Consider the following 26,462-nt stretch of genomic DNA (forward strand, 5'->3'; position numbering starts at 1 on the left):
CTGTTTTGCGATCTCATTGTGAAGCTCTTTGGCCCGCAATATATGTACCTAACTAACGTGCGAGGCTCTTTGTAGTGACTCGTCGGACGACTGTCTTTGTACTCGCTGGCGCTCTCCGCTCCTCCCTTTGTCGTCATTTGATTAATATAGAAACGTTCTTGTGTCCCGTGCCTTTTCTCCGTATATATATATATATATATATATATATATATATATATATATATATATACGGGGTCACCTCCTGAAACCGGGTATAGCAGCGCCGAGTGCAAGACGGAGAAAAGGCACGGGACACAAGAACGTTTACGTTTTTTATATATATATATATATATATATGCGAACTGTCCAAGCTGTAATTATCGCGTTTTTAAATTTTTTTTCTTTTTTTTTTTTTTATGGCCGGTTTTACAGGGTCGTCGTACAAAGAAACACTCCTCGTACACTGTCTCGGACACACGAGTTTTCGTAGTGACAAGTCTGGAGTAATGTTGTTTAACGACGAAAAGGGGGAACCCCCGAGGACATTGTAATAGACCGTGTAGGAAAATACAAATATCTAGGAGTCTGGCTCGATGAGGGAAGGAAATATCTAGAGGAGCACGAGAATATCATTAGAAAAGGGAAAAGAAATTAATCTATCACGAAGCTCCAGGCACTATGGAGGTGCTTTTCGCACCTCCCCTGTGCTTAGCTTGTATGTTGACTGTCATGAAATGTCACTTGAAAAAAGGCGACAGCTGCTTAGCCTCAACTATGTTTACAAAATTTTGTCGGACCCCAGCTCCCCCACTTATAGTTGTATTCAAAACTCTAGGTTTTCTCGCCTCTTTAACCATAAGCCAACTGTTGTGCGGCCTTTGAGCTTTCGTGTCGAGAGTCTTCCTCCTCCCTCAATCTGACTCTTGATTTTAACCTCTTGAGTAGTTCATACCATACTGCCCCATGGAATGTCAAACCCATTTTTTGTGACTGGTGCTTCACAAATTTCAGGAAGCAAAGAGTCTCACCTTTAATTTTACAACAGGAATTCTTTGCATTGAAGGAAAAATACAAAGATTATAATCATTATTACACTAATGGTGCAAAGTCGTCAATGTATGTTGGTGCAGCTGTATACTCTTCTCGTTTTTCCAAAGTCGCTCGTCTAAATACTCTTGCCAGTATTTTTACTGCCGAGCTGTATGGGGTCATGATGGCGCTTGACCATATAGTTCAGAGTAAAATAAAGAAAGCCATCATCTTTGTAGATTCTCAGAGTGTTGTTCGGGCTGTATGTTCTGTTTTATTAACAAAGAATCGGCTGACCCGGACTGTGCGTGTTAATGTACAGCAGGGCCTACAGGATGGTCACGACATTAGGTTTTGCTGGATTCCTAGCCATGTGGGCATTGCAGGCAACGAGGGTGCAGATAAACTGGCCGTCTCTTCGCAAAATCTTCCCGTGTCACATGTCCGCATCCCCCACCAAGACCTAAAAATGCCTATAAGACTTGCAGTCTTGCAGTCGTGGCAGTCTGAGTGGGATATAGAGGTTAACAATAAGCTTCACACCATCAAGCCAGACCTTGGTACCTGGGAAACATCTTACAATAAAAATAGATTCCACGAGGTCCTCATATGCCGCCTGAGATTGGGCCACACCTACCTCACCCACAGCTACCTGCTTACTAGTGGAGAACCTCCAGCCTGTGAGCGCTGCGGTGAACCTCTGACTGTTCTTCCTATTTTATTTCTTTGTCCTGGTCTTCGGCAGCAGCATAAATTCTTTTTTCCTGATCTTTTCAAGTATCGCATTCCATTCCACCCTGCCTTGCTGCTTGGTGAGCGGCCACTAATCTCATTCAAACGCCTTTTCGATTTCCTTGAAAATACCGGATTTTTAAACAAACTTTAGAACTATTCTGCTCCCCGTAGTTTAATTCTACTCACCCTTTTTTACTGACTCACCTTGTTTGGCGCAGTATGGCCATTGATGCTCTTGCGCCATTGAAACCGCAAACAACAACAACAGGCACTATGGAACAATAATAGATACGAAGGGGTCAGAGGTATATGGAAGGGAGTGATGGTGCCAGGACTGTCTTTTGGCAATGGGATACTGTGCATGAAATCAGCGGTTCTATCGGGATTGGAAATTGGACAAAGAAGCGTATGCAGATTGGCACTGGGAGCACATGGAAAGACACCATATGAGAGATTACAGGGGGACATGGGATGGTCGTCTTTTTAGGGAAGAGAAGGAATTGGCAAGTTGAAAGTTGAACAAAGGTTGACCGAAATGGATGATACGCGGTGGGCGCGGAACGTATTCAAGTATTTATGCGTGAAATGTTTAAACACAAAAGGGACAAACCGAATCCGAAAGCTCACATTTAAATACCTACACACTGGTGATGGAGCTGAGCGGACTACTCGGTGGAAAAGGGAGTGAAGGAGGCAGAAAGAAAAATATGGGAGGTAAGACTGCGAAAAAAATCGGCTCCAATAATGTACTCGACATGAGAAAAGAATACGTTTGACAATTCACCGGAAGGTTCTTTACTGTCTGAGGTAAGAACGGGAGTTTTTTTTAAGGACGAGGACGTATACGGCTAAATTTCTGCGGACAGACGCATTATGTGCTGTCCGCCATAATAAGAGCGAGACGCTAGAGCACTTGGTTTTTGAAGTGCACGGGACTTCGCCCTGCCCTCCCTGAAGGGGTAACGGACATTACCGTTACCCCTTGAGACGTCGCCTCCTTGTGGCCTCTTTTCTTCTCGTCCCTTTTCCGAAATACCCCAGTCTCGGGCTAAACAAAACTATGGTTAACTTCCACCAGCTCGCCTGCACCCTTACAATTTTTTCATTACCGAGGCCCTGGGTTTCTCTGGCGACGATGGAAGGACGGAAGAGAAAATGATTACAGTCGCAAAGAGGCAATTAGAAGATTGGTGGAAATTATCTAGGGAAAATTAAATGATGCACAACTAACTTTTATTGCACTGCTGGGTACAGGCGGGACCGAGGAAAATTGGGACTCCCTCGCCGGAGGGAAGAGGCGGGGGGGGGGGGGATGATTTTCTTGTTTTGTTTTATTGCGTTTTATTGCCCGATCTGCAAAAGGTCATCCTGCTGATATCCCACACTGTCTGGTGATAGAAGGAGAAAATTGGGTTAGAAGGGCGGGAGGAATCATATGTTTGGACTTATAGGTGGCGCAAGCTATTGCCCGTTACAAAAGGATGACCGTTAACATCCATCCAACTATGTCTGCAGACTGTGTGTCGTTGATGTATCAGCAGTGCGGCCGCATTTTTAGTTTTCTAAGGCGGGCAGGGCAAACTGCCTCTACCCAATTTCATGATTAGGACGTCGCGCTGTGGTAGGGATGCTCATGCTACACATGATACAAGAGTAAAAAAGGCGGGACAGGTAGGGACAGGTTCGTCCCGTGAAGCGCACCATCCTTTCCACTTCGCAGCCCGAGCACGCGCCATAGAGATCATACACACACAGCGAAAAAGTACACCCCTGGACGTGTAAACCGTTGTCCCAGGGCGGACTCCCCAAATGGTGTTCGTTTTACACGCGAGGCTCGGTGTATTTCGTTTGCACCCGACGTCTCGTGTAAAATGAACATCTTTGAACGTGTACTTCGTTCTGCGATCACACGTCTAGGGGTGTTTTTTTACAATGGCGGCCGTTTGATGCAAGACGGGTTCTGCGAGCGAGGCCCAGCGCTTTACACGGCTTTTCGCCGCAGCGAAAGCGTAGTTTGCACGTGTTCGTTCGTAAAGGTCCATACGTGCTGAACTACCGCAAGCATTCACCCCCAAGCGCCGACGCCGTATCCATTACGGCGATTACGCGACAGTGGGAGCGACCATCGACTGCATCCAGCAGCGTGTTTCCCCATTGAGCAGGTCTCGTTCGTGTGGCGGTTCAGCCGATCGCCGAGGCCTCAAGCCGGTTGCATTTTCACCGACGCCGGGTAATTTCCACAGGAGTTATCTTTTCGCGACCACAGACATGAACTTTATTGAAAAAGCCCGTTTGCCGTAAGCGACGACGAATAGCTCCGACACGGACCCGATCCGACCCGACCCTACCCGACCGGCGTTACCGACGTCCCGCTCACCTCTTTACCGTGATCAAAGTTGTACGCGACGTTTCGACGTATCCACTCATATCTCGTGTGTACGCAAATTTTGCGGCTTTCCGGGTACGAATCGGCTACCGAAACGGCCAGCGAACGAAGACGAACTGAACGCCGGCGTTATGCGCCATTTAAACACGCGGTTACTTTTCTACTGGACTGTAGCTATGTGGTGTGGTTCCTTACACATAAATGGACTATGTACGAACAAAGCTAAAATAAAACTGGGCGGCTGCTTGCGCCACCTAGTGAGTATGCAGAAAACTACAAAAATAAAAGACATTTTGGCATTTCTGGAAGTGACTCGCTCGAACGGTCGGCGGCATACCAACACATACATCACAGCACATACCACAAGATCAACATACAAGCATGTACATACACAAACAGCGAACAGAGGCACTGACAACCCGACACTCCTACTCAATTACAATAGAAACCCGCTCGGTATATATAGCAGACTTTTTGTTTCAGACGAAAGTCCGGTGACCCCCTCCGTATTTTACATGAACGTAACGATATTACATAATTATTACTGATATAGTACGGCGACATAAATATAAATTGGGAAGCTACATATTTCTCTTAGTCTAGATTATGGCTAAAAGACACCCTATATTAAAAAAAAAAAATGTTTCGAGCTAGCCAAAATGTAGCAAAATCTGGTTTCGTTTTCGGAAGTTCGAGCGCTCAAGGCTGGAATGCGCTAGCGAAGTGTGTGCTTGCTTCTGTCAAACTATAATCCATTGTATGACGCTCTCAAAGCTGCTGGTTGCAGCCCCCGTCTTGGTTTAGGTTTTGATTTACACGCGCTCCCGTGATATTATTGACAGCGTGAAGTATAAACCGAATGTAAACGATTTTGCGAGCGACGAGAAAAGCGACGGCGACCCGCTTCGCTGACGCTCGGTCACTCGCGCGACGACGCAAGCCGCATGAAAGCGGAACGATGTTTTCTAGAAATCCAAAAACCGAGTGACGCGACGAGCGATAGTAAGAAATCTTCGCAATACAGCGCGAAACACATGTACGACGAAACCGTCCGATCCGACGTGCGGACTGCCGGAACGACCTTGGGGGGAGAGGGTTTTCGTAGCATCGGAGAGCGTTGAGAACCCTCGCCTCCGACCGTCGTATTGCGCGGTCGGACGTCGGATCGGACGGTTTCGTCGTACATGTGTTTCGCTGTCGCCGTCGCTCGTTAAATCGCTTTATGCAGTTCAGCCTTTATACTCACGCTAGTGCCGACCTGCATTACCCGCTTAGCCCAAGCAAGCGATAAGGATAGTCAAATATGTCACAACAGTGGCGTGCATTCGCTAAGAAAACATATATCTCAAATTCCTGCAGTTTGACGTCGGGATCCGTTACTTGTTCTGCTGTCACCTTGGCGAAACGGTCACTAAAGAGAAACTAGTCAGTTTGTTTTATCAGAAATTATAAAAACCTTATCTAGCCACGGTTATGCACAAAAGCACTCTGGCATTTCATATAAATAGTTTAGAATAAACTGAACACAATCGGTAACTTAATTTTCCAAGCATAATAATAAAAGAAATCTTAGAAAACAATGTATTTTTAAGGTGTTTCAAATAAAAAAAACTGAAAAAGGAGCCTTAATTCAGCTGCACTATCACGTAAATACTTTGGGAAAAAAATATCTATTGAGAAGTAGGTTTTGCAATCTCTTCTTTCAACTTTCCAGTTACTTTATGCGTACTTGCAGATTGTATCCTGACAAATCTAGACAAAATTGTATAAAAAGTAACAGTCCATATAAAATTTATAGATTAATTAAATTCACATTTGTTTGATAATGTTTAATCTTAAATATGAGTTTTAAATTTCACATCTATTATTAAAAATGATTGAATTACATACCTACTGTGCGCTGGTTCGTAATTATGCCGTACCAACTCTCCCAATCTGCCGTATTAATGGTATTGCAAAATACTTAGATCAACTATAATGCTAATGACTGCAGTGTATGAAAGCAAGCTACTCGTCGGAACGAGCTTGACGGTACGAGAATAAAGAGAATGTTTTCACAGTTAAACTCAGAGTCTGTTGCACCGTCTCTTCCGTCCTCAAGATCGAAAGTGCTACAGATTGGTGACCTGGACATGATGATTGACTCTGAGCACCTGCTATCCAGGGGAATGTTCTTCGTGGCCAAGGGCACGGCAATGGCTCTGCCTTTTCGGACGAAAATGCAGTAGGCACATATTCAACTTTCTCAGCCTCCACATCTGCAGCGCCTCCACAACCGCCTCTGCTCTGTCGCATTTAGCGCAGGCATCTCCCAGCAATGGGCTGCGACCATCTTGCTTGCCTCACCGGCTCGGCAAGTGAATATTCATCGACATTTTCACACTGTTCACAAGGCATGTTGCTAGCCGATCAGGGTCTCCTCATCGTTGGCATGTCAGGCATTCACTCTCAGTTCGGTTCCTCATCTTAGGGGATGTTGCATCGGCCCCGCAGTCGGCCGGCATCCCCCTTTCAGTCTGAGGCTGTACACTCCAAACTGATCGAGCCGGACCGAAAGCACGACAGGGTCGATTTCCCTCGTCTGCTGCCTCATTTCCTGACCCCGGCGTCAACTACCATGCACGGCTTCCAAACGCTCTCTTTCCTGCTCTCTAGTATGTCATCCTGCTTGCGGTACATGTCAACAGCAACGACACCTCTCTGGAGCCGCAATCACTTCAACAAAATCGTGCTATTCCTCACAGTGCAGAGCTGAGGGCGATAGCTCTGCAGCAGTCTATCGGTTCAGCCTTGGCATCGCCAAAGATGACAGTGCTACTCATACTCGTTGCCACGAGCTCAACGACATGAGAATAAACAGAATGTTTTTATTGCTCGGAGTCGGTCGCAGCATCTTTTCCGTCCGCAACATCGTATACTCTATAGGTAGTAAGCAAGAGACACACTTCAGATGAAAAGAACAAATGCTCAGATCACACATGCCGCGGGTGTCCAAAATTATCCATCATGTTGAATATTGTTTTGGTTTTTTTAATTCTAACAGAAGACAAACATCATTATCGCACAATCAAAATGAATACTTACGAAACACCTAAGTCGCAGTGTAAGTGCTCATCGCTGAGCTGCGGCTGTGGCATATATTTATTTAAAAGTGCACCGATGATAAAACCTTCAGGTTTGGCAACAATACCGAGATTACAACGCTTGTTACCCTCTTAACAAAAAAGAGTTGTCCATTATAAAATACAAAAGAAATAAAAAATACCGGAAACAATGCAAGGTACAAATCTGCACAACAGGCTTCTGAATTCAACTACTTCGTCATACTGGAGTTTGTTACAGTAATAACAGCTTTGGATGGGCTGTGAGGACAGCATTCACACTGAACTGGGTGCCTTGACTATCACCAGTGTTGAGGAGTTGCCACTCCAGAGTTGGAACGATTCCGCACTTCCACAACCCTGGAATCGAATGCAAATAAAATGGTGGCAGCACTGGAATGGAATGGGAATGAAATTAGTAGTTACATTTTGCCCAGAATAGAGTAGGAATGGAATAGGCTTTGTTCTAATGCGAGCTGCTTCGATGCCGTCAAAGGGGCTTTCGAAACGGCATTATTGCACTTAGGTAACCGACGGTTTGGTAATCTGACTGCTTATGTTCCTTCGAGGATGAAAGTGGCAACCCCAGTGAAGCAACCCAAACTGTAGAGTTGTAGGCAACAAGGGCAATTTACTCAATCTTACTCCAGGGTAAGGGTTTTGTACCTCAGCGTTCCAAAACCTACCCGTGCCCAGCACTTTTCAATCTGTGTTGTCACGTGACACGACCCACCGGAGTAACTCGGATCCATTTGGGTAAGATTTGGAACACAGCCAAAGTGTCGTTCCTGGCGCTGCGAGATGCAACCATAAGGCTGTTGGGACCATGTGTGATTACAGCACCAGTTGCAGGCCACCAGGCAGGGACAATGTCACACCGCCCGCATTTCGTTAATACACGTGACTCCTCACTTATTATGTATCTCGTAAAAGTGGAGGACATATACGGTTCTTTTGTGGAAAAGATGGGCGACTTAGTTTTCCTCTCTGTTATGAGGCTTTTACACCTGGTGGTGCGATCGATATCTGCAGTGCCCCCATACCAATTGCCACTAGTGCTATGTGCGACCAACGCTCAACTTAGTAAAATCAATGATTGCGGGTAGGGTTTTGAATTTTGCAGTTGTCTACGCATTTCACAACGCCAGCTTTACGCCGACGTTATTTTCCGGTAACTTAGTACTAGCTGTCAAGTGCCATTTTCACAATTGGGAGGGATTGAGAGGAATGGAATGCAGCAGTTCAGCCATTCCACGAGTGGGGATGGGCCCAGTTTTTCCTTTCCAGGAGTTCAAAGGAATGGAATTAGTATTAGACAATTCCAATTCTCTGGAATGGAGTTGGGCGGAATGGGGAATCTTTCGTTTGTTTGCATGCCTAGAATGTTTGAGATGACTCGAGAATCTTGTTTGTTCGAGCTCAGAACCTTCTAGATACATACGGGCTTACAAAAAGAGCTTCGCATGGCTGCTCGAGTCAGTCGTCCTTTTGTCGCTGTCAAAGTATGTGCGGTCTTTGTTACTTTATCTTTCTCGGCACAAGTTCGCTACATTTAACATCGATCTGGAGTTTTATTAATCAAGTTTGTTTTTGTTCATGACATATTGGTGGATGTGCAGGGTAACGCAGTCTATGCCCATAAAGCGTATCATCTGTGAACACGATAACTCTGAAGACGACGACCGTGAAGGTGACGTCCTTGAAATCATCCGAGGACGACTCCAACTGTGACATCAACGACGACCTCAACTATGGCCTCAGAAGCGACCCGGACAATGAACTTGACAAAGCTCCTGGCTACCACACTTAGACGAAAACATCATGACGACTTCTACGCTGATGATGAAACGGACGACAACTCCAAAGACCAAACCCGGCTACAATGTCAACAACCAACCTGACAACGGCCTCGATGACAAACAGTCTTCAACCATGATGACGAGACTGATGACGACACTGATGATAACCCAGGCGAAGGCTCAAACAATTTCATGGCAGACGATCCCGACTACGGCTTTGACAGTTATCCAAGGACAATCCGGACGATGACTTTAAAGGGCAACTCCGGCCAAAACTCGAAATTAAAGAAATTACTGATATCGCTGTAGTGACACAAAATACGACCCCAGCCAAAATATTACGTCCGTGGGATGCCGCATTCTCAACTAATGCCGATAATAAAAATGTGACCCGCCGCGAGCCGCTGCACCTTAGCGGGCGGCTAGCGGGTTGCCGATCAGTAAAGCAACATTGGGCCGTGACGTCAGTATCGTTCTCTCTTTTTCCTCCAAACGTTACGCGGAGTGCGCTTCTTTGAGCCACTACCACCGCTAGTTGGACTTGTGATTGTCATGTTTAGCCGTTGCTTTTATCTGTAGCCCGTGTAGCTTCGGTATAGCCTTTTGTTTATTTGCTTGTGAGGACTCAAAGACTGGTTTTAGCGAGCAACTCGTAGCACCCAAGACTGCCCAGCTGTTCCTCGAAGGATGCCGAGTAGAACTTGTAGTGCTGTGGGCTGCTCAAACAACCCGCTGCACAACCCGGAGGTGCTTTTTCACAAGTTTCCAACGTACCAGAAATTGAAGGTGTGGGTAAATGCTGTTCGACGAGTGGACTTTGGCTTTTACGCGCCCAAGGAAAAAAGAATGCAAAAACAGACATGTACAGCCCTAACGCAGTAGCCCGTGCCGGAAAGCCTCAAAGCTTCGTGTCTGTTACTGACCCGAAGCGCGAAAGCGAGAGGGCCCCCAGTACTGTACTTCACGGGCAGCACGTCGTAGAGCAACGCCGCTCCATCCACGGAGTCCCGATGACAATTTAGGCCTAGCGACAGAGTACGGAAGACCTCACACACGGCGACAGCCGCTGAGTACGGTACTGAACAAGTTCACTCGTTTTCCAGTCGCTACCTTTTGGGTACACTAGCGACAAGTACGGCATGGCACACGCACGGCGGCAGCGGCCGCCGAGTACGGCACTGTACGAGTTTACGGGTTTTCCAGTCGCTAGCTTTTGGGTATACGCACTAACTCTTCCTACATGTGCTGAATAACTACCACGTATACAGAATTAAAATAAAATCAGCTTACCTCCTACCTTTAGACGGCTAGCGCAACAGAAGTAGCTGCTGCTCAACTTGCGTACTCGTTGAACGAGAACAATCCTGACGTCACGTTCAGATAGTGGCTGATTTCTAGTGCTGCCAGGGCCTCGAGCGGCTAGTTTCGGTTTTGTTGGCCGTGCCCCAAACAAAACTTTGAGGCGTCCATATCTTTAACGAGCACAGTAACGAGGAAAAAATTACACCTTGCAATTCAGGGACGCTGACTGCACTAAAAACAGTCATAATCCCAAGATTGAAAGTATGGTCCGGAGTTGCCCTTTAACGACAACCACGACTACAAACTTGACGGCGACCTTGATGATGAACCCGATGACGATACCTACGGCAAGTGTGGTATCTGTCACGAAGACGAACAGGACGACGACGCCTGGTATGTCACTCAACGAACGAAGGAAGTTTGCCAGCTTGGTCGCATTTTGATGCAAGCCACAACTTCCTGACGACGACTGCTACAATTTTTGTCGCCACGACACCCAGTTTCAGCCTGGCTACCCACTGTGAATCTAAACACCAATTCATCGTCGCAGCAAGGAACTGTTAAAGTGGTGCTTCGACCTCAAGGTTATTCGCTACATGAGACCTAAGTTGTAAGTCGTTGGCCAATGGCACATCAACATTGTCACGCTGCCCTCTGCGATCTGTAGGCAATTCACGTCTTCCGACTCAACTGAACTAGGTATGCTCGGTAGGACTATGAAAATCTGCTATTTACATGACGCTGTATTTTGACCTAGTCTTGTTTAAGCTGTTAATTTTGTGTTGCATAAAGACGATGAGTCTTTCACAAGAGGGGAGTAATGCCACGTGCAAATAGCCGAGTCAGCAGCGTGATCGACTCACATGCCGCTGACCCCGCCAGCGCATGTCCTTCTTTCTTTTGTTTGCGTGACTGGAATGATGAGATGACTCTAAATTTTTTTTGTTCGATCTCAGAAACTTCTAGATACCCACGCGCTTACAAAAGTACCTTCGCATGGCTGCTTGAGGCAGTTGTCCTTTCGACACCATCAAAGGTCTTTGTTAATTTATGTTTCTCAGCACAAGTTCGGCGCATTACACACTGATTTTAAGTTTAATAAATGAGTATGTTTTTATTCGTGACAATATTTAGATGAATTTTGATAATTCAATCTTCTGATATTTCAAACTAAAGTGTGTGGCTTCCAGGGCCCGTTTACTCAAGCGCTAACCGCGGCTAAAGTTAGCCGCAGTACCTAGGAGAGGGATTTTGAAATCACGTGACTGGCTCGGCGGGGATGCAGGGAAACATGGCGGTGCCCCGGTGAGTGAGCGCCGCTCGCTTTGAAACTAATATGTTGTTGTAGCTGCAATATTGGGCGCGTTAGTGAGCAATGAATGGTGCCAGAGGCTTTCGCTTTGCCTTACCTCATTTAAATCGCAAAGCATGAGCATATGACCTCGCCGCATTTTTTAGATAGTCTTTCGATTCTGGCCATTCCTAAGCCTAAATGAACGCGATAAATGTTAGCATGACAATGTCTTTGGAAAGTGGATTGCCTTGACTCAATCGGCCGGGTATTAATAGCACACAAAAGCAGACAGCGTCCCAATAGACCATATTAGACCTTTCTCTAAATTTCCCAAGCACCGAGGTGCATGCTACAAGTGTAGTTACACGCGTTGCACGTGCTGGCATCTGAAGTAGTAACTGTTCTAAAGCAAAAAGTCTAAAACAAATTTTGTCTTGCACGTGCGTTGGTCAAATTTTTATTATGATTATTTACTTCGAATCTTTTATAAGAGGAAGGCCAGTGCGCGCGGACCGCAGAATTATACTTCCAGCGTTCTTCTCGATGCTTGGGTAATTTAGAAAAAGGTCTATAGTGATGCTGTCTGCTTTTGTGTGCAATCAATACCCGACCGATTGAGTCAAGACAATCCGCTTTCCAAAGATGTTGCCAAGCCGACAATTACCGCATTCATTTAGGCTTAGGAATGGCCAGAGTCGAAAGACTATCTAAAAAATGCGGCGAGAGCCTTGCTCATGCTTTGTGATGAAGTGAGGTAAGGCAAAGCGAAAGCCTCCTGCACCATTCGTTGCTGACTAACGCGCCCGGTATTGCAGCTACAACGACATATTAGTTCCAAAGCGTGCGGCGCTCACTCACCGGGGCACCGCCACGCTTCCACGCATCCCTACCGAGCCAGTCACGTGATTTGAAAATCCCTCTCCTAGGTACTGTGGCTAACTTCAGCCGCGGTTAGCGCTTCGAGCAAACGGGCCCTGGAGTTTGAAATAATGAGAGTCGACTGTAAAACACCATTTTTGCTACCCCAAGTAGCAATTTATTTTAGTGTAATTTCTGGAATCTTTTATTCAGACCGAACACTTCTTTTTCAATAAGCTTGTCGGCATAAAATTTAGACTATTTTTTATAGCCTAAACGTAGCAAGCGTTCAAAACAAATACAACCTAGTGCATGAGATACACAGCAAACACAATATTAGCAAATGCTACTTTTATTGAACACACCTGGAGTTTCTGTTGCATACATACAGCGCTGTGAAGAAGTACACCATTCTTATATGAAAATAAGCTTCCCACCAGTGAAATTTCTCAAGTTGGACAGCCTTGTTGTAAGTCAAGCACGTTAAAGAGAACACTGCCAAAGTTTTCATAGACACTTTTACAAAGTTGTTTCATCCGTACAATAGCGACTTCAAGGTATATGTGTACAAACTTTCCAAAATGCAAACATTATGTGAAGAAACTGCATTTCAAAGTTGACGTCCTCGCAACCTCCCCTATTGGTAGCTGCTCTACCGTCAACAATGAAAAGAACTATACAAAGACCGCTGAGGCCACATAACGCAAGACATGGTGTCCAAGATTGGCCATGGACGGCATTGTTGGTAGTTGGACTTGTTTGTGCTCACTCTTTTACCCAGTCTGTCAATTGACAGCTATTTACAGTGCATGATAGGAACTATTTGTGCTGTAGACATAAAAACATGTACATGTTTTTATGTCTACATGTCTATGTACATGTTCGAGTGGTCTCGCCTGAATCTGGCAGGCGAGACCACTCGAAAATGTTTGAGAGTAGCTGTGTAGAACTGACATGTTCTAACATTCTGATGACACAATTATTCATATTAAAAGGTATGCTTAACCGAAATTCGAAGCTTGCAAAACAACACTGGGGCGGTAGGCGGGACGCTGCAAAACCCCCAAAACATCACACATAGAGCATTATTTCTAACGGATGGCCGTATTTTTGGAAACATGTGGGATTCAACAAGGCCGACGAGACATGTGATGTCGCGATTCTCATTCCCTCTCCTCTAGGCTTCATCCCCTTAAAGGGGCCCTGCAATGACCTTTTTACTAATTTTTAATTTGCACCGAACCTGAGCGCACTGAACGTAGTAACTTAGTGAAACTTTTCTTTTCTCGAAATTCTCTTTATTTTAAAAGTTATAGGCAAATTAAAATTACAAAAACAAGCAAAAAATAACCTCCCTCATGACGTCCTTGGTTGCTTGAGAGTGGCCGTGAACTAGAGGAAAAGTAGTGAGCTCACCGAGCGTTCACGGCTGCCGCAATCCGAGTCGACGGCGCGAGAGGGCGCCATTGAAGCGTGTTCTGAATAGGCTGTATGCAGCGGGCAGCCAGAGCGGCCCTCATTGCATTTGCTGCGCAATTAAATACTAATTCTCCATGACACTTCATTGGCCACAAACGACAGCAAACACGGGGTAAAGATCAGTTCAGAACGGGAGCCACTTCGCGCTGCCATACCGATACCGCCAAAGGGCTAAATCGCCAGCCAAGCCCGCGCCGAGAGCCTTGGGAACGCTCAGAACGGGTCGGATCCTCGAGCCGGTAGACGACCGCAGCGCCGCCGCGTACATCCGGGACCTTTCCGCGTCGGCGCCTGATCCCACTATTCCTTTCTAGTATGCGCCGCTTTTTCCACCGTTTGGTGGCGGGTATGTCGACGGGTCATTTCTTGTTTCCGTACTTTATGAACTGCATTTGTTTCTTTTTTGATCTAAAATACGGAACAAAATCTACTTTTATAAATAATTGAAGCGGTTCCCGCCACTTATTTTTTGCATTTCGACTAAAAAGAAGGTTTTAGCGCCTCTGACCAGTAGTAAGCCCAGGACCAAAGACGTCACATTTTGCGCGCTTTCGGTACCGCGGGTCGCCCTCGTCGGTGGAGGAGGTTTCCGCGTCGTCCGGTTAAAATATGACGCACTGATATTCAGTTACTCTCTCCGTGCCCGCTGGCTTGCCCGAACCCCAAGAGACGTGGAAACCGCAAAAAAGGTGGACGCTTAAATATGATTGCAGGGCCCCTTTAACCAGGTAAACCGAAGCGGGAATGAGAGAAGCAAGGCCGCTTCCCCTCATTCTAAAGTGTACCAGGAGAAGTACGATGTCACATTTCTTGTTTGATTGCGCCCTTTCCTTTCCAAGAATATGGCCATCCGTTTGAGATATTAATGTATGAGTGATGTTTCAGAGTTTGTAGAGCTCCCATTCAAAGCTTCCGCGGCCTTATTTTATGAAATCCAAATTTTGGTCCAGCATCCTTTTAAACAAGATTTTTCAAATATTAGCATAATGAACATACAATTGGACAACTTGCTAACTTACAACAGTATCCTCCCGATGATGCCGTACAAAGGTTCTGTCACACGCACCAACCGAGGGGATTGCTGCAAGTCCACCCACCCTCAACTTTTAGTCACCTTTGAGCCTGAAGAACTGCTGTATGAGGCCCGTCCAGCCACTGAGCACACAAAGAGAAACACGGGAAATAACACTCTGTGACGAGCAAAGTCTCTGGGCGGAAAGCCCTCCATGACAAATGAGCACTGTTGGGTTACGGCAACGGCGTAATACACAGGTTCTGCTTCTTCGATGCCTTCACCGCTGCGGTGGGTGGTCGTAGCTAGTCATAGCAGATATTGTCACGTTTGTTGCACATACCAAAACACCAAAGCCGTGTAGTATTCTTGTTGCCGAAGTTCATAAGCCTACGTTCCCAGTCTACACACACTACACAAAGCCAGCCACGAGCAAAGCTAGCTAACCCCGTTTCTGCTTCGGCGACAAGCCGCCAGGGCGGTGACACCGCCGCTGAAACTTCTGCCTCGGCTCTTCAAACCAGGGCCCCTCAGTGCACAAGCATGACACTTGCTAGGCTGCTCTGCCTGTACCAAGTGACACGTGCCCGCATGTTCCCTCTCATAATTCTTCTGACTGTACGTGCCCCGTATTGTACACGGTCATACTGTGCACACGGCGAAAGTTCCCTTTTGAAAGTGCTCCACGGTCGGCCTACAATGCTGCGAACACATAGCACATGACCACTATAGGTGACGACACTTGGGATACTTGCCATCCGTCGTTGTGGCGCAAAGTCGCTTTCTCAGTCGTCCTCACAAGGGGCAAGGAAAGGCAGGCACTGCATAAAAAATCAATACATATTATAACACTGGCTGTGGCAAACTAGTTTCAAAGATGATACAGTCATGTCTTCTTAATATGGACACCTCCGTACTATAAAAAGATTTTTTTTTCTATAATGTAATGTGTTTATATGAGAAAATTAAATTTAAAACAAAGATTGGATAACAAGCATAACCAAACAAACAGTTTATTCAGCTAAAAGATAATGAGATGTGAGTTTGCTCTATCGCTTTAGAGCCGTTTAACATGTAGCACTACTGCCGTTTACAAGAACAGATACCCAGGCTGTAAAGTGATGATCGGCTGAATAGCAAAAGATGTTGCACTGTATGCACAAGCCGGATGTAATTGACACTTAGCTGCCGGCAGCTAGGATCCTATAATCTTATGATCGCAGACGGGAATTACATCTGGTGCCTACGGCTGGAATAATGTCTTGCTTCGTAATAGAAAAAGCACAAAAAAAACACAGGATGGAAAAAACCGGGTGTCACAAATTCAGGCTTCTCTTCATTTTTTTAAATACTTTTATGATCTTTTTTTTTGGACCACTTTAAGTGTTGGTACGGTCAAAAAGGGGGAGTGTGGTGCCACTTTTAATCTCAGTTCGTCCCGTCGTAGTTCCTTTCTAAGTCCCTGACGAATTTGCTCGTTTTCGGAATGGGTTTTTGTTAACGGGCGACGTAGATCATCCCAGGTCACAGTTTGTGGCTTTGACCTCGCGGACGGAGGGGTGCGTATGCTGGCTCGCGTATGGTGCCGATTTGACATGCGGGGGCGCCGCCGGGATACAAAGATGTTTACGCTGGCTAGCGCGCTTTTTGAAGGCGGCGGCTTTGCTCAGTCTGCCGCCTGTCGTGTTCTATGTATCGGCAATAATTGATGTTTTTGGACTCGTACGGGGGAATGGATGGGCACATATGTTTGGTTGTCTGAAATATGTAATAGGTTTTGCCATTTGGGTCGCTGCTGTGTAGCTTTGTTTTTCTTGAAAGTTGACTGACCCGAAAGGCGGGGAAACGCAAGGTTGGTCGGTAGACGAGCCTATAAAAGGGGGTTCGGGAACAAAGAAGGTAGTCCAACCCCAGAGCTGGCCGGGTCGCAGCTCAACGCGGTTACTCTCTGCAGAGGAGTCTTGGAACGTGTAATTTTTGGCTTCTGCCCTGCCTGTCGGGCAAGTGTTTGAGTTTGTTGTGCTGAAGCGTGTGTGGCTGTGTGGTGCGCGGTGTCGACCTCATCAAGCTTCTAATTGGACCGCCCGACTCCGAGACGCTGTTCTTCGGCCGACAACTCCAGACTACGGACTGCTCTGGACTCAGCACCTACCGGAAAGCTAAGCCTGGTTTTCTAGGACTTGTCTACTTCATTCTCTGGCTCTGAAGTATGAATTGTTGAATGTTGGGAAGATTTTTACACAGTGCTACTTTCTGTCGCGACTGTTTTGGGGGATTATCCCATGTGTGTAGCGGTAACGTTCGAGTTCCATCTCGGTTTGCTCTCGTTGTTAGAGTCGGGTTTTCGTCACTGTTTTGTTGGCTTATTCCGGTTTTATGAGCGTCGAGTCTTTTTAGTATTAGTTTCTGGCTTGCAGGGCTCCATAGCTTTGAGCTGGAGTGTGGTTTGTGTTGAGTGCTCTATTGCCGTGTACAGCTTAGTTTTTCACTTTATTAAATCTAATCTTTTGTTTGCTTATCCTCCCTGTGTCATCGTCTTTCTCTACTGATTATACACCATGCGTGGACCTAGCGCTAGTCAATGGTCGAACTTAGCTATTTTGTTCTTTTCCCGTAATTTCTCGTTTATCCTCAGAGTGGATCATTGAATTATTTTTATTAATTTGAACCCCACTCCGTGACACCGAAACAGATGGGAAAGCACCACAAAGTATTAAACTCGTCGAACATTAAATGTTCTTGAATTACACCTCACCCATGCTTGCTACGTGATGAAGCCCAAAGCTTAGTTCAATGCCAATCAGTATTAAATGTCTTTAGATGGGCACCTGCTGCCCGATCATGGCCTTTATTGCAAAGCACTGTTCACACATTTGCGAGTCCTGCAGTGCCTTGTGGAATGGTGGGCGATACTTGCCGTTCCGCAAGGCACTGCAAGACAGATCAGGCTCAACTTTTGAATGTCGACGTGCTTACGGAATGCTGCAGCAAACCAATCATTCGCCGAGGGAAAAAAAAAAGGAAGCTGCATGCCTCCGTGTGCTCATTGCCAGTGTTTTCTGCTCTGCTATGTACCCTGCTTGTGTGCTGTGATTTGCAAGCCAGTGTGGGATATATTTCCTTGATTTGTTTGTATGTTCAGCTGTGCGAGGTTGTGATTGAAACAACCAAGAAGTATAGACCGCCATTCTTTTCATCAAGCTAAGGCTTCGCTCATCCGAACCGGGGACGATGACTGCTGTTGTTTACACGATTTTCGACAGCTATGTGGAGTGGCTTTGTGTTTAAAATTGCAATCCCAAGTGCAAAAAGCAGTTACCGCAGACTATACTGTTAAAGGTTGATGTTTAGAAATTTCAACTGGCAGGCTCTGGCTACAACCACCTTAATATTCATTCAACATTGTTTGCATTTCTACTTACCCGTGATCGCTTAATTTGCCAAACACGTTAGTGGCCGGTCACCTTACCAATGAAACTAATGTGCTGGTGTCTCCGGCGAAGAATTCCCTCAGGGCTACATGCAATGCACAACCCAGTTTGTAGCCCGTTGTGACTGAAAGCTTTCACACTGGGGAAACGTTGTTGTCACAAACGCAGTCAAAGAATGCGATAGGATTGAGGGAACAGGGGGATTGTTCAAGTTGACTGACTGCATGAGCATATGTTTCTATCGCCACCGTGTTTCCTCCACGCAGGCGACGGAGAAAACGATGTAGAGACTCCTCGCGCTTGCCAAGTTTCTCTAAAACGTCGAAATACGAGACACCCAGCAGCGAAGTGTCGATATTGCCGGAGAGAGCGGCGGGGCAACGATCAGCGCAGGATCGCGGCTTCGCCACTCTTATGCGACGGTGTCTTCGGTTTCCGCTCTCTGCAGCTCCACAGTTCATAGGGTTCACAGCGCCCGAGCGAAAGCTCGCGCAAAAGAACCGGCGAGCAGTCGAGTCGTTTCCAATCGACGGGGTGGCTAAACGCCGGTTGTGTGAATCGGGCTTAACGCCTGAGCCGGCTTGCTCAAAGCAAATCTAACGTTCTTGAACGGCACGTAATGAAAATCTGAGACGTGCTACATTCTATACAAACTTGATAAGAAAAATCAAACACTCACCTTCGACTGCTACGTCCGCCGTACCGCTTCGAGGCAGAAGCAACATGGCGCTCGACGTTTTGGGGTGTTGGGCTGGGGTGTTTTCAGTGTTGTTTACACGCCTAGTCGTGTAAACCGAAACCGAAACACCAATTTTTACTACCCCAAGTAATTTTTTGACGATTTATCACTAGCAGAGCGTGTAAAAATATGCTAACGAGTGAAAATGGGGTGTAAACAGGCGTAATATTACATTTTCGCTAACAGTGTACATACTAACTCTAAAGGAAAAGGTCCGCCATTTTCCCATACATTCTGGCTGCCGCAAGCGGCGGATCATGCAGGCAGACCCTCGGGGTCCCAAACACGGTTACATCATCAGAGCAGTTTCGTAAACTTCAATAATCCACGAACTTACCGGTGGAAAGATATTCACGTTCCTTTCGAAGCTTTCTTTTTGAAAAGCGCGCAGATGTACGGCCTCGCGTTAACGCTAAACTAAACCATATACCCGGCTTCGCCGGTGGGGCGCGGCTGGGCGCGGTTGAGGAATACGAAACTGCGCAACCACTATATTTCCGAGATTTCGACAGAAGGGAAGTTAATGCAGAGTAATGACTTTGTTGCTTTTTATAAGCGTTAGAATAGCTCAGAATTTAGTTTACAACGTTAAATCATCACTGTTTATATTGCTGAGAGTTTTCACTCTTCGCGTTTACCATGACAACGTTGCTTTCTTTCTCTCGTGTTCTGTCGCGTTCTGTCGCTCTCTTTTGCGTTCGTTCACTCGGGACCCAGGATGTCGGCGCACGGGATTTGCCACTCCTCCTCACCCACCTTTACCCCCCTGGCACGCGCACCTTAAAGGGCAACTCCGCTTCTTTTCCAGTAGTGCAAAACTATACAGTTCTCTTTGTTATCATCTACAAAACCCCCATGGCAAATATTACGACGGAATTATGCCTAGAAGTTCATTAAAATCGCTGTCAAAGTTTGACAAGCACGAATCCGCTGGTTTTGGATGAGACGTGCGGGCCAGACAACACTGCCCGGCTGCATTTCCGCTTCCTCCAAATTCCTTCTCCCGGCACGTCCGCGACGTCATCAAGCATGTACAGCTTCTTTTTTAGAGCGCAGCTCTTAGGGGCCCGTTCCCGGCTTGAGCGGCGTCGCCGTCGGCGTCGGCGTAACGGCAACCCTCGTAACCCTCGTGAGGGTTACGAGGGTTAATCTCATGAGGGTTACCCTCACGAGGGTAACTAACCCTCGTAACCATCGTAACCCTCGTAACCCTCACGAGGGTTACGAGGGTTACAAGGGTTAGTTACCCTTGTAACCCTCGTGAGGGTTACAAGGGTAACTAACCCTCGCGAGGGTTACTTACCCTTGTAACCCTCACGAGGGTTACGAGGGTTAGTAACCCTCGTGAGGGTAACCCTCGTGAAGGTAACCCTTTTGAGGGTTACGAGGGTTAGTAACCCTCGTGAGGGTAACCTTCACGAGGGTTACCCTCACGAGGGTCACGAGGGTTATGAGAGTTACCCTCACGAGGGTTACTCACCCTCGTAACCCTCACGAGGGTTAGTTACCCTCACGAGGGTCACGAGGGTTATGAGAGTTACCCTTACGAGGGTCACGAGAGTTACCCTCACGAGGGTCACGAGAGTTGCCCTCACAAGGGTTACTAGGGTTACCCTCACGAGGGTCACGATGGTTACCCAGGTCGTGACCCCCCCTGGGGTCACGTGACCTGGGGATACCCCCGAGGTCACGTGACCCCCCGTTGACGTCATAGGCACTGATGACGTCGTCAGTGACGTCACTGATGACGTCACCGGCATCCGCATCGTCATCGTCATCATCACTGATGACGTCATTAGTGACGTCACTGATGACGTCACCGGCATCCGCATCGTCATCATCATCACTGATGGCGTCATCAGTGACGCGACTGATGACGTCATCGGTATCGTCACGTGGCCCCAGGTCACGTGACCCCCCGACGTCACGTGACGCCCCAAGGTCACGTGACTCCCACAAGGTCACGTGACCCCCAAGGTCACGTGACCCCCCCGCCCCCCGAGGTCACTTGACCCACCCCCCAGTACCCTTCCCTCCTCCTCCTCAAGAGCTGCGCTCTAATTCGGCGTTACAGGGAGTTGTAAACGGCTTTCATTTTTTTTTTTTTTTTTTTTCAATTTTTTTTTTTTTTCTTGGGGAGAGCACGGGTGGCGCCAGCGCCGTGAGAGGCGTGAGTGACGCGCTCGGCCGGCCCGACGCTCGACTATTGATACTAGTGATAAGCCGATCGCCTCGTTGAGCGCGGCTTGTGTTACATCGCATACTTTTGAACACCAAGTAAAAGGAGGAGAGGGAAGCTGCTTTTGTAAGAATTTTGAGTGATAGGTTAATCTTCTATAATCTTCTGGGAGGAGAATAGCGACGCCTGTGCTAATCCAGGAGGCACAAGGGAGGATCCTGATAAGAGGGGAGCTCCTTCTTCCCCTTGTATATCACGTGGGTGTACATGCTTAGTGATGCCGAATATACAATGTTGTCCGGCTTTGCCACCGTTCCGGTTTGTGATCATGGCTAGAGTAAAATTACACGATAAATATTTTATTTTTCGCGAAACAAAAGATTGGGGATTGTTTTTGAGTGCTTCTGAAAGCAAAATCGGCCACTATCTCGAAATTTTTGAAATTAGGCGGAGTAGCCCTTTAATACTATTTTTTTTTTTTTATTCAGTTGCGCCGTTTGGACGGCGGAGGCGCTGTCGGGATGAGGCTACTCGAGCGCGTGCCATAAAGACATCTGGTCAATTGCGTGCAGCGTCCGCATTTGCTGAGTGCCCTCACCGATATACAAAATGATAATTTTTACTTAAAAAAAAAAACAAAAAAAACATAAGGCGTTTTTATTTGACGTGAATGGCCGTCTTCGCTGTATGTTTCTCGAGCTCGGCAGGCATTCGGGGGGGGGGGGGGGGGGGGGGGGGGCGGGGCGGGGGGGCGAACAACCGTCACAGCCTGGTCATTCAACTTTTTTTAATTAGTGAAAATAGACACGTTTTCAATTAGAAACCAAATCGTTAATTTTCAGAAAGACTTGGAGCGCGTGAGAAGCGCAATAGTGCTCTAAAGTTACCCCTCGTTCAGCAGGTACAAATCTCCTGGTGCGATAAGGCTCCGGCGCGATTTTTCCGTCTCTTTGTATCATAGCTCCAGCCTTCTGCTTCGAATAAAAAATAACAATGTATATATAAATTTCTTACGCCGTGGCACAGGTCTATCGTCTGCTTGCGGGAAACCGGCAGACGTCGATGTTGGTAGCTCGTTCGAGCTCGTCGTCTGCTAGGATCGAATGTCGTCTGCTACGGGAAGGCACTCACCTCTCGACGGACGTGTCGGTGGTAGGCTGCGCGGGCCCACGGACGTATATCGGGTTTCGCAATTGTCTTTCTTGCATCGTTCCTTTTTTTATTATTTTTTTTTTCTCCTAGGCAACTCCTGCTATCGATAGTGACGTCTAATGTTACGCGCTGAACCTGGTGTCGATTCGCCGGATGTGCGCCACCATCTTGTCGATTTCGCGCTCTGTCCTTTCCATTGAAGTCTCGCGTTAGTCCTGGATGTGTTCTGGTTGACGAAGCCTCGCGATGGCGGTCAGTACAGATTATGTTCTTATAATCGCTTTCCGCGTTGCTGTCATGTTTGTCTACTGGGCGCGTTCTGGGTATCCGCACTGGCTAACTTCGGTAGGGTATACGGTGGTACGGTGGCTCATTGTTCCCTGGGTGATAAGCGAGTGTCACGGACCTGCCCGAGGTTCAAAGTCGGCTTCCAAGTTGGACTTTTCTCGAACTTCCAACGCTAAGTTTGACTTTTTCTGTTTTCGTGCGCACGCGCGAGAGTTTGAAAACGATCGGAGACCACCTGGCGGAAGAAAAGTGCAATATTTGTTGTATGTTTCGCTTCACTGGTTCGCATTACTGACGAAAGCGTTGAAACTACGTATTTTTTCGTCAATGTCGTGGAAACAGTGGTGTAATCATAAAAAATAAAATAACCTACCAATTTTTTTGTTCCCGAAAAATTTGTAATTTTAGTGTAAAACCCAGCCGGGCAATACTGTCCATAAGTGGAACTTCGTAATATCCCATACCGCCTTGCAGGCACGTAGCCAGGGGAAGGGGGAGGGGGGGAGGGGGAAGGGTCCCTTGAGGCCCCCCCCCCCCCCCCCCCCCCCTTTTCCGGAACCAAAACTCTGGCTACGTGCCTGCTACGTGCTTGCCGCCTGGTGATAGCGACAAAATTGCAGAGGGGGGAGCAAATTGGCTTAGAAGGGCGAAGAATGGAATCATACTTTTGGCGTTTTTTTTTTTTTTTTTTTTTAAGCTAGGTGGCGCAAGCTACCGCTCCTTGTAAAAAATACAACCGTTGGCGACCATTTATTTTCCATCGTCGAACTTAGCGAAAATTCCGAAGGTTCGCCGAAGTTGTCAAGCGTCGACGTCCGACAAAAGGTTCGCGACATCTGAACCATTCGCATGCGTCTAAAGCCCCGCGACTGGGCATTTTTCGCCCCAGGTGACAAACGCTCGAAAGGTGTACATTTGGGTGACCTCCTTTGCTCCTCTTTTAGTCCGCGAAAAGGCTGGTACGAGCGCAATATTAACGCAAGACATTGTTTTGTTTTGCTTCATTTTTTTTTAAAGCGCGTGCTGCTTTTTATCTGGCGTTTCATAACTGCTGGTATATATATTTGCGCAGTTCACCACTTGCGTTGTTCTCTGCAAGTGGTTTGTTGGCAGTTTCAGTACCCGACGGCTGATCCTGTTGTCGCGTGTGGTAGGCTGTGTCTCGGAAATGTTGCGCCGCGAGGACCGTTTGGATCTAACCCAGTTGAAATAAATCTCGGATGTCAGTTTCGCACGCCGCGAATACCTCGCGGTCCAGGTGGCGCAAGGTAGCATCCAAACGTGGAGGAACGGAACGATCGTACGTCCGTCACCCGCCGTAGTTCGCTTTATTGCTAGGTCACTCGCTTCACGCAACCATAGCCTATGACGCAACGTACTATATCTGCTACTCCAAGCAATGTTCCTTTTTTTTTTTAATTTTTATTGGTGCATGGCGAACGTACAGAAAGGAAGTACAAAAGTTCGAATAGAGATACGCGTAACTGCCTGCAGGTACACAGATGGATCGAGGGGACGGATGTTGGGACTGCGCGGTTCAATTGAATTAAGCAGACGACCGACCGCCGGAATGATATCAGACGATGGAAATCGACCTTCCAGTTTATTTTGTTTCTTTTTTCTTGCTTAGGGTAGGGGTGGCTAGGTTGGGGGGCGGAGTTCTGGGTAGGTGGCTGCTTAGTGATGCGTGCCATTGCACGTGCATTGTTTTCTCAATTGATTGCGTGGGTCGAGGGAGGTTACTCTCCCCTTGGTGCCGCCTCTCCTCCCTTCCGTGTGAGGCTGTTGGGGTCAGGCTTTTATACTGTCCTTGGTCGCACGCTGGCTGGCTTCAAAAGCGGTGCCGATGAATTCCTCTGGCGCTCGGGACAAGCCACGTGATCAATCTACGAAAAGTGATCTTGTCAGGGCGTGCGTGGTGGTGCCCGCGTTTTCTTTTTTCGTGTTTTTGATTGAATTATTTTTGCGGGATGGAATCTTCTTTGTTATATTCGTTTTGTTGGTAGCTGTTTGTCGCGTCTTCCAGGAGAAAAAAAAGAGCGAGGAAAAAAATATACGTCGGACTATTTTGTCCGTGGCAGCTGCGCGTTGTGGAAGACTGCGGCATGGTTGGTGGTGTCATTTGACTTGTTTCTTGTTACTACTTAAGAAATTCTCTTTCTTCTCTTTTAGAAATTTAAACTTGCGTTGAAACGCGTATTTTTTGGTGCTTCGTTCGTTTTTATCTCGAAGTTTAACGCTTCGTTTTGAGCGACTTAATAGTTGGTCTGCTAACGTGTTCGTGTGCTAACGTGTTCGTCTGCTAACTTGTTCGTCTGCTAACTTGTTCGTTCGTCTGCTAACGTGTCCGTGTGTTTTGCTTTAATTTTTTTTTTTAAAGGTGGTTTATGTATTAGAACACTGTTTCTGCCTGCGAGTGTTAAACGTCGTTTTTATTTTTTGTTTCTTTGCAGCAGAACGACTACAACCACACGTTAGCACTCAAGAGAAAGCTGGACGACGTGAGTTTTTTTTTTGTTTTTTTTTTTTGGCTTGGTTGTCGCAGTATGTGCGTTCCTAGGCTCAGTTAGCGCAAATACGACGATACAGAATTTTCACCGCCCAATTGGTGCCCGGTGTGATTGCATTCCACGGCACCAATAGTTTGCATGCTTGACAGACTTTACCTCGTTAAATAAACCGAAAAAGAAAAGAAAAATGGCGATCGCTTGTTTGTGCTATCTGTGAGCGCGCACTGTAGTACGTTTATATGCACCTCTGCAATCCGAAACGAACGCTTGGTATAACTTAACGAAAGTTGTAAATAGACGATTTGCATAAGCCATTCTGCTGTTCCGTAGAACTTGATCTTTTGAATGAAACCTAAAACGATAGTAAAGAAACAATAGTACAAAGTAATTTAAGTAGAGGTGAAGTCGCGCGCTGCGAGGTGGCGCGTTACCCCCTGCCGAGAAATTTCGAGTTATTCGCGTTTTCTGTTTGTTTGTACACTGCGCAGCACTGTTGGCGCGAATACGCTTTTTTTCGCATGTTACTTGGAGTATTGGTGGCCATCAAACCTTACCGCTTACTTTACTGCACTGAATAAGCCCTTTTCACCACAAAGGTAGTTTTAATGATGGCCCATTCGATTGTCAAAAAAATACGAAAGGAACGAAGCAAACTAATGTAAACACGACATTCGTGTTTTTTTTTTTTTTATGGGAATTGTTAGGCTTTTTATGTTACCGTTTAGGAGGTTCGTTAACGAAGAAAGCGCTTACCATCACAACAGCGTTTTTATGATATAGCCATTTATATTAAAAAAAAAAAAAAAAAAAAAAAAACGGCGATTGCGTGGTTTGAGTTAACAGTGTCGCGCACTGTGCACGTAATGTATAATATCTATATTATTGTATTGTATAAGGGGCGTCTGCATATCTATCTGCTTAAAATTATTAAATAAATTTCCGCCACAAATAGACTAAAAAAAAAGAAATCGATATGTCCATTCATTTGCCGCCAAATTTAGCGGGGAAACTATCGTTGTGTTCGTCGTGCTAACTGTGGCGCGTACTGTATGTCCGGTGCTAGGGTTCGTGGACGCCGGTCCATGACACTGGTGTAGGCACCATGCTTCACTAGAAAAAGCATTCACGGTTTTATAAACTCCTACACGGGAGGCTATGACCGTTTGCAACCCCTTTAATTAAGAGCCGG

At 46.6% G+C, this 26,462-nt stretch overlaps 1 protein-coding gene across 12 annotated transcripts in view; it reads left to right on the forward strand.

Annotated features, from left to right (window-relative positions):
• LOC8051130 (polypyrimidine tract-binding protein 1) overlaps positions 1–26,462 on the forward strand; it is a 126,114-nt gene that overhangs the window by 26,154 nt on the left and 73,498 nt on the right. For 8 of the 12 annotated variants that reach the window (XM_029992117.4, XM_029992111.4, XM_040499972.2 and 5 more), the window contains one exon: positions 25,217–25,264. In XM_029992117.4, the coding sequence (XP_029847977.1) occupies positions 25,217–25,264 (48 nt within the window). The remainder of the gene's footprint in view (positions 1–25,216; positions 25,265–26,462) is intronic. The other 4 variants (XM_029992112.4, XM_029992109.4, XM_040499971.2 and 1 more) reach the window with 1 other exon arrangement.

This window comes from Ixodes scapularis, unplaced genomic scaffold, assembly GCF_016920785.2.
Source record: "Ixodes scapularis isolate PalLabHiFi unplaced genomic scaffold, ASM1692078v2 PGA_scaffold12__126_contigs__length_90152505, whole genome shotgun sequence".
Classification (NCBI taxonomy): Eukaryota; Metazoa; Arthropoda; class Arachnida; order Ixodida; family Ixodidae; genus Ixodes; species Ixodes scapularis.